We start from the raw sequence: 8,941 nt of genomic DNA, 5'->3' as shown, positions 1-8,941 counted from the left end.
GACAAAATACAAGGAAGCATGTATTGGACAGGAATATCAAATACAATGTATATGTATATTCATAAAGATTGAAGATACTCAAGATCCAACTCTTGAATATAGTACAAAAATAATACTTGTGTGAGTTTTTTTCAAACCTCAAAAACTCAGTCAATGCACATCATGAAGGTTAATAGACTATATATCCTTGGTGGGGAGATTCAGGAGCAGTTTTTTACAGATTTGTGATGTAATAATGTCAAGATACTAAACCTTACGAGTTATAATCTTCATGAGTAGGCAAAGATCATTTTCCCAAATTCTGGTTGTGTTTAGAAGAGGAAATGAATTCAGTACGATGATGCGAAGGTGAAGAGGTGTGTGTGGAAATGGTAGTGTAGGAGGTTGACCAGAGGGGTTAGCTTGGTTATGTCAGTTGAACTAGAAGTACAAATTGGGAAATGTGAATCAAGGGGTGGATCAGAAATTTTCTTACGGGTTATTTGTTCTCTTTCTGATTTTCGTTTTCCCCTCTTTCTGATTCTTTTCTTGTCAAAAAGAATCAGTGAGTCAATTTCCACTTTGTTTTCTCTTGATTGTTTTCTCTCACTATAACTAACATTTCTTCAATCTTAGATAAATATTGTTATTTCTGTTTTATCTAATTTCTTCTTACGCGTGCTCTACACAATCTTTTTTGAGCATTGCAGGTAGCTACTTCTCTCCACTAAAGTCTTTATCAAAAACTAGTATTGATCTTTATCTTTCATAACCTTTATTACTTTGTCTTCTTGTGATTGTTAGGTTAGTGCTTGTTATCTTGTAGACTTGCTAGATCCGCTGTAGTCTTACACAGATACCTGTGCCCTCAGGTAAGTTGTCGAAAAGAATCAATAAATATTGTTATTTCTGTTTTATCTAATTTCTTCTAACGCGTGCTCTACACAATCTTTTTCGAGCATCGCAGGTTAGTGCTTGTTATCTCGTAGACTTGCTAGATCCGCTGTAGTCTTACACAGATACCTGTGCCCTCAGGTTTTCTCTGAACTACACACGTTTCAGTAGCAGTCTGAATAGGTTTTGATTCTTAAGGAATCGAAAGCACAAACATCAACTAGAATTTATAAATAAAACATCATCTTAATTTTGGTGGTTTCAAATATTTTGTTGGTGACTGATCCATAACATCTTGATAGCAGACACATGTTATTTTGAAAACATATTGAAATTACTTGAAAACACTTTGAAGACATGACACACACCGGGATGCCAGTGATCATTAGTTGGGGGCTGTGAGTGGTTTGTCATCCTAGAACCTACCATCAACAAGGTCATCCAACCAACACACAAACTGTACCGTAGCGCAGTGGAAAACGGTCCCGGCGGCGGTGCGGTACGGTTTGAATTCAAAACCTCACCGTAAGCATAGTGAAGTCACTATAACTATCCGGTCAATCTCATACTACGGTGAGGTCACACCGTAGTGGGCCGTACTGTAGCGACCGTAGTCACCGTAGTCTACGAGTGCACAACGGTCAATCAAGACCAAAAATTAATTTATTTAGCGATCTGACAAAGAATCCGCACACCTTATTATTAAATGAATGAATGAATAGTATAAAATAAAGAAACAAAAACGAAGAAACACAATAGCCAAATCAAAAGAAAAAAACAACAAAACTTGAATGAAACATGAGTAATTGAAGCCACCATCAAATCTCTTTACTCTTCTTTTTTCCTTCTTGCTTTTCATGATCTAATAAGTAATTTACTGCCTCCTGAAACTTCCCAGAAGGCACTGCCTTGTTCTTCAACCACTCTCGGCAAGCAACAGATTGTGATATGGTTGAAGGCTTGATTGAGCCTCGGCTTGAAACTGCAATGTCGGCTGCGGACGAGAAGGTGCGCTCGACCGAGCACGATGTGCCAGGCAGAGATAAGTAATCTCGAGCCATGGTGGCTAATATTGGAAAAGCATTTTCGTTATTCTACAAAGACAGATCAAAGATCAGTAAATATTATAGAATGAGAGTAATTTTGTACTCACTGCCCACCAGTCAAGCACACTGGTTCCTTTGCCAATTGGGTTTGCACCATCAAGATAGCGTTTCAATTCAAGTTGAACATCTTGAGCAGCTTCAGTCGCTAGTCCAGCTGGAAACAGATTGTCTTCCTCATCATCACTCTCGTTTGGTTGATTTCCAGCGATGATTTCAACGGAAGGTGCACGCGGAGTTTGCATGTCTTGAGCATACTGAGAGAAAATCGATTCGATTGAGTTTTGTGCCTGAATAGCCACATCAGGGTAGAACTTAGTAAGATAGTTCATCCTGTGTCGAGGGTTGAGGATGGTTGCGATCTGGACAACCTCCGTCCCCGCGGCCTCGTCGGCGTACTGCTTGAGATGCTTGAGCATCTCGGTGATCATCGCGTCAAGGCTGGAATAGGTGCTGTTTTGTTGTAGTGTAAGTAATTCCGACTGTACCTTACGATATTCAGATAAGACTTTGCATCCAGAGGGAAAGTCCCCTTCCATTCTTTTAGTGGCACGCTCAAATACCTAGATCCAATGGTTTTGAATCAGAGTAGTGAGTAGTCCATCAATATAAAAGATATTTGAAAGTAAAAACAAACACACCTCTAGGACTTGATTGACCGAGCGCACTGCATTCCATTCTTCTTCTGAGATACTCAATCCTCGGAAGAAGTGATTGGTCTTCGAGTCGGTATGTAGCATTCCGTTAATGATCTATTTCTCAAAAAAAACAATTGTTCAGATAACTATATCAATCAAACAATAGTGAATTACCTCATTCCCAGCTGCTGCACGCCTTCGGCTATCGGCCTTGGCATTCCACCTTACTCCCCATCCGTGAATGATGCTTTTGAGGCCTTGGGCTTTGGCACGTGTGTTAAACCATTGCCGGCGCGAGGAGCTCGAACAGATCAAAGAGATCACCTTATCACACTGGAGTCCATACTATCTAAAGTCAGCTGATAGCTTTCTATGAATGAACAAGAAAACAACAAACTGACCTTCAATAACGCACGTTTGACTAGCTCGGTCGTTTCGCTGGGTTCTATGTTGTCGGCCTCGTCGTCTTCACCATCGGCATTGATAGATGTACGTTCTAAACCTGCGTCATCTTCATCAGACGATGACTGAATTGCCACATCGTCTTCTCCAGCGTTGAGGACTAATGTTGGTATTGGGACAGCTGACCCGGGTTGAGTTGTAGGTTTGACATGACCAGCCGGGATATTCATCGTCTTGAGGCCGTGCTTAACAACAAGCGCGAGTTTATGACAATAGCATCTAACATGATTGGCGGCAGAATCCCAGAAGACTGGATCGTCTGTTTTCATAAACATCTTTTCAAGTTCATCCGCCATAGTCTTGTTGTTAGCACCCGAGTCTGTAGTTTGTGCTAATACCTAATAATTATATCACGATGTCAGAATTTTGTATACAAATATATATAGAAATAGAAAAGAAAAAGATAAGTTGAAAGATAAACTCGCACATACCTTCTTATGAAGTCCATGTTTGATCAGAAACTTTCCGACTGGTCTGGCGAGCAGGGCACCACAGTGGTGCCAAGTTACCAACTTCAATGTAAGATGACTGGATTGAAACTTCCAGTTGGAGTCAATCCAAGTTGCGGTCACCCCAATAAACGCTAAACGGTTGCCTTTTCACTACAAGAAACATAACATTTTCTGGGCAGAAAAATAAATTATTTGTATACAAACATCTGGAAAGGGCAGAAAGAGAGCAAAAAATATGAAATAATATGCATCCTGTTCCTTGGTTTTAGATCTCCAATCTGCATATTTTTCCGTATTTTTAGGGTTCATATTGGTGAGTGTACTAACAATAAACCCTCATAATCATCAGATTACCACCTGTGACAGATGCTGGAGTTTGGCTGATCAGTGCCGAGAGAAAATTTTGATTACTACAAAACCCCATACCTTTGTCAATTATGGCTCAAAACACTCGATTTTGGGTGCATCGGAAAGCTGGTATTTGCCTGAAGATAGTTCATAAATGAAGCAAATACGTGGCGGGCCTGCAAAGAAAGATATCCCCGATGAAATTGAATTTCACATATCATCAAATAGAATGGCAGTCATTGGGATGACACATTTTGTGTCAAAATGAAAGTTGTAGGTCAGGAATTCAGATTCCTAATGCACCTAAAATCAAGTGTTTTGAGCCAGAATTGACAAAGTTATGGGGTTTTATAGTAATCAAAACTTTCTCTCGGCACTGATCAGCCAAATTTCATCATCTGTTACAGGTGGTAACCTGATGATTATGAGGGTTTATTGTTAGTACACTCACCAATATGAACCCTAAAAATACGGAAAAATATGCAGATTGGAGATCTCAAACCAAGGAACAGGATTCATATTCTTCCATATTTTTTGCTCTGTTTCTGACCTTTCCAGATGTTTGTATACAAATAATTTAATTTTCTGCCCAGAAAATGTTATGTTTCTTGTAGTGTTTGTTGTCCATCCGTCGTGGACAAGGCATATCTTGCTTTTGTTATCCTGAGTGTTCATCATCAAAAACTTATCAATTACATGATGTGTTTATATTCAAAAGAGAAATGGACGTACTTTGATCTTGCTGATCAGCTCGTCATACATAGAAGAGTACAACTCTTTTGCTGTTGTGGCTGCCCAGGTCGAGCTCCTCAGATCGGCCTTAGAGTGGGTGAGGTGGAATGCTGCCCTAAGAGTCGGGTCTTGAAAACGAACCCATGGAAGGGCGTGACGCAAGACCCAAATGACCAATAGGACGTTCAGGATATCAACACTGAATGGTGGTCTGTTGATGAAGGAGTTCATCAACGCCGCGGATGAATTGGTGGCTGATGACTGGCTGGAAAGGTCGCGTGCTTTTTTCCGTTCTTGATATGTTGGTGGAAGTCCGTGATCTTTCAACTTCAATGCATTGGGACGACCAGGACAAGGAATTCGATTTTTGCCGCCATCTCAATGTCCATAGAGGTTGCTGTTGCCATCAATGCCGCGTGCAAAGGTCTCGGGACAAAATTTGCATTCGTAACCACGGAGCACACCTATGGGCTGTTCAAGAAAAGATAAACAGGAGTCAGTTACAACATTCTGATGTTCAACAAATTGAGGAATTATCGAACATCATCAATGAGCTGTACAGGTTCCGGTTTATAGTATGTCAGAAGGTGTGTGACCGCCTTGCTTTGTGTTCTGAAAGCCTTAGTGATAGGCACTTTGGGGCTTCCTTGATCGACATCGACGTCTTTGGGTACAGTAAAGTCCTGAAAAGTAGAAAGTTATCAGTAAGGACTCGGATAACATAATTGAATCAAAATGACAAAATGAATTAATGACTTAAACTTACAGTAACTTTGGCCCGAGTGTTTTGTTTCTCATTGCCAGTCTTTCAAGGCTTTTTCAAAGGTTGAGATCGGGCATTGCCAGTTGCTGGACGCTTCTTTGATTTTGATTGGGTGGTGGGGGTATGAGGGTCGGGAATCGGATCTTCCTCCTCTTCGGTTTGATCCTTGCCGTCAGTTTCATCATCTTCATCAGGCCGATACAAGGATTGACGTGAGTCTGATGAAGTAGGTACGAAACCAGAATCGCGACGAGCAGGGCTTCGATGAAGTGAGCGTCGAGATGGCCCAGGGCTAGGTGGTTGGGATTCGGACGTTTGAGTGGAAGGAACACCCAGAGTGGAGCTAGTAGCGGATAAGAATGTTGCCATTGTATCAGCCTCTTGTGTTGTTGCGTGGTTTTGGGGCATAAAGAAGACCAATAAAAAGAATGAAATGATTGAAGTATCGAAGACAAATAAAAAGAATGAAATGATTGAAGGATCGATTGCGAATTTTTTGATAGGAGGACGTACTTATGATCCCTTGCTTGATGGTTTGTGTTGCACAGCCACGCTACGATATCTAGATTGGGATTTAGATTGTCACGACGCAGGGATAATGGAAACATCTTGCCCAATTGGGAAGGTGAGGTATATAGCAGAAAGAAACCGTAGTGACCGTAGGCCACTCCGGACTACGGTGAGTTTACCACGAGATTGCTGAGCAGCGGTGAGGTAACCCCCCCATACCCTTCCAAGTTTACCACACTACGGTGCGGTCGGACCGTAGCCTGTCGGACCGCAGCCTACGGTGCCCAGACCGTACCGCACCTCACCGTTGCCCGTTTTTCATTGCGGTTCGGTTTGTGTGTTGATCCAACTCTATACTTGAACAAGGATCAAGAGTTCATGGTGAAACTCATTGATGCCAATCCAAGGCTGTTTCTCAACAAAGTCCAAGCTGCAATGTACAACTTCAATTTAGTTTCCTCTCTCTTTTACCTTTCACTTTGTTTCTTCTCTTGTTTTCTCTTTGCTCCTTCAGAATTGTGATTTTTTCTTCTTTTGCTTTTGATTATTCCTGTATCCTCACTGGCACCATTACTGATCTCACCCCTTGCTCAAGTCTTTCTTATAGGGTGGGAAAAAATAATAATGTATACATATACATCATCACAACATCAGATACATGTATTATATGGAGGCCTTAGACATAAACCTAGCCACCGTAGGGTTTGTTTGTCAACAAGCACACACCAACTCCCTTTGAGGCAGAAAGGGAAGTTGTGCACGCTTGTTGACAAGCAAACGCTACCCGGACACGGTGAGCGGTTTTAATCTACTCTTTGATTGCCATGCTCATCTACTGGCTCCTCAGAGAACACAAGACTGACCTTGCATTCTATTTCTTTGAAGCTAGGTTAGCACTTTCATTTTTTTTATTCTTTTATATTATTTCCTTCATTCTTGATTACATTTGTATAGTACTGTTGAGGGAACTCAAGACTGATCTTGCATCCTATTCCTTTGGAGTCAGTCAGATCCTAGTAATTATTGTACCATACACACTTTGGTTCCAGAATCAGCAAGTCCACCACGTGGCATCAGACCCTCAGTTCCCTCCGTGAGATTCATTTGTAGTGAGGAAATTCCAGTCCTTGACGCTTTGGCACCCTTCTGAGCCCCCCAGATCACCTTTTGTCACCAACAACCCCTCAAACCCCTTTGTTTTGCCCCTTCTGGCTGGACCGTGAGCACAACGCTCAGGTTAAGGCAGGTTCCCGTCACTATTCTCACAAATTTTGTGACTGGAACGGGTTTTTGACCGTCATCCCATCAGAATACCTGGACAGGTTTCCAGACCCATCCGAGGCCGAGGAACTTTACCCCCTGGTGTAACCAATGCTTAAACATCCCTTCAACTTGCTATGTAAGTACATAAAAAAGTCTACATAGTCTACTTCTAAACTATATTACATATGTAAGTACTCAGTTCTGTTTCTTCGACATGATCTTTTAGCATGTGCGTATGGAAAAAGAAGAAAGAATCAAATACTCGTGGGGATAGTGATGTAATGTTGAGGTAGATTGAGGTATGAAATATAGGATAATTCAATTCACGATTTCCGGAGATTTCCGGTCACGGTGCTAATTCCGGTGATTGTGATAGCCGAGTAGTAAATTGTATGGATTGATTGTGTTTAAGTTTAACCCTTTTGCACCTCTCGTTACCTGTTTACCTCAATCGATTGAGTTGAGTTCGACTCCAGTGTTACTTTACTAATTATCCTTACATTACTTCTGCTCTGGTCAGTGAATTTCAGTATCCTAGACATGACTTCTTAATGATAGCTTTTTGATTGATTTCCATACTGACTGAGTTGATCGACAATCTTTTGGATCATGGTTGACTATTATCAATAGAAGTTTGTAAGATACGCTTTCGATCAAGAATAATCGGGGTTTATTGAGACTCTTGACTAACAAAAGACGACCTAGTAGAATTGGAAAGTGAAGAGGTTGTACAAGTTGAAGTGTTTCAGAAGGTAAGTGACGTCATATTTGAGGTGGTCATGTAAACCTAATTCGATCACTTCCTATCACCTTCACCATTCACTCGTCTGATTCATTTTTTCATCTCAGATTCTTTTAACTTGACCAGAGTCAATCGAATCGAAAGACTATCCTAATCTCACTCTTGTTTACCATCAAGAAGCTTTATCAGTCTAGTCTCACGACTTTCCATCACATCCAGGATTTTCTTTAGCCCTCTTGACTTGAGTTTACAAGATGAGTCGTCCGACTAAAGTTACGATGCCAACGGTTAATCCCATTCAAGAATCCTTCTCGAATGGTGGTCACGGCGGAATCGATATGAGAGGTGGAAAGACTCACTCGAGTCAAGCTTCAAGGAGTTCGATCATTAGGGATTTCTCAAAGTTTTGTCCATTCCCCACACCTGGTCTTAAAGAACATAATCATTTTGCAGAATATAAATCTGTAGAAGAACAACGTATAGATGAAGATATTGCAAAGCTTAAGCATTGGAAACGATGGGGTCCTTATCTATCTGAACGACAATGGGCTACTGTTCGAGAGGATTATAGTGAAAACGGAGATGCTTGGACTCATTTCCCCCATGAACATGCTAGAAGTCGTGCTTATAGATGGGGTGAAGATGGTCTTGGTGGAATCTCTGATAATCATGGTCGATTGGCTCTCTCTTTTGCACTCTGGAATGAAAAGGATCCGATCTTGAAAGAACGTTTGTTTGGGGTCACTGGTCATCAAGGCGAGTTCCAAGGCAGATCATGTTGCTCCAATTTTGGTTTTCCTACTAACCTTTCAATTTTTCCCTTAATCTTTCCACGCAGGCAATCATGGAGAAGACGTAAAAGAGGTCTACTATTACCTTGACTCATCTCCGACGCATTCTTATATGAAGTATCTTTATAATATCCTCAAAGAGAGTTTCCATATGCACAACTCGTACGCGAGTCAGCCAATCGAAGTAGAGATGTAGGTACTTACAAGTACAGTTTACGGTGTCCGGCATACCGTGAACGCCCGGGCAGAAAACCCGCCCCCCCC

The 8,941-nt window shown here is 41.4% G+C and overlaps 1 protein-coding gene across 1 annotated transcript; it reads left to right on the top strand.

Annotated features, from left to right (window-relative positions):
* Window positions 1–7,796: 7,796 nt before the first annotated feature.
* MELLADRAFT_118724 (uncharacterized protein) lies at window positions 7,797–8,869 on the top strand (the record flags this gene model as incomplete). Its single annotated transcript, XM_007419651.1, has 3 exons — window positions 7,797–7,896; window positions 7,994–8,615; window positions 8,725–8,869. Coding segments are annotated over 2 exons (618 nt in total), but the record flags the coding sequence as incomplete, so codon positions are not given.
* Between the last annotated feature and the right edge of the window lie 72 nt (window positions 8,870–8,941).

The sequence above is a fragment of the Melampsora larici-populina genome (genome assembly GCF_000204055.1).
Source record: "Melampsora larici-populina 98AG31 unplaced genomic scaffold MELLAscaffold_324, whole genome shotgun sequence".
NCBI classification, from domain to species: domain Eukaryota; kingdom Fungi; phylum Basidiomycota; class Pucciniomycetes; order Pucciniales; family Melampsoraceae; genus Melampsora; species Melampsora laricis-populina.
Note: the sequence above shows the minus strand (reverse complement) of the source record. Positions and strands in the feature narration are given on the sequence as shown.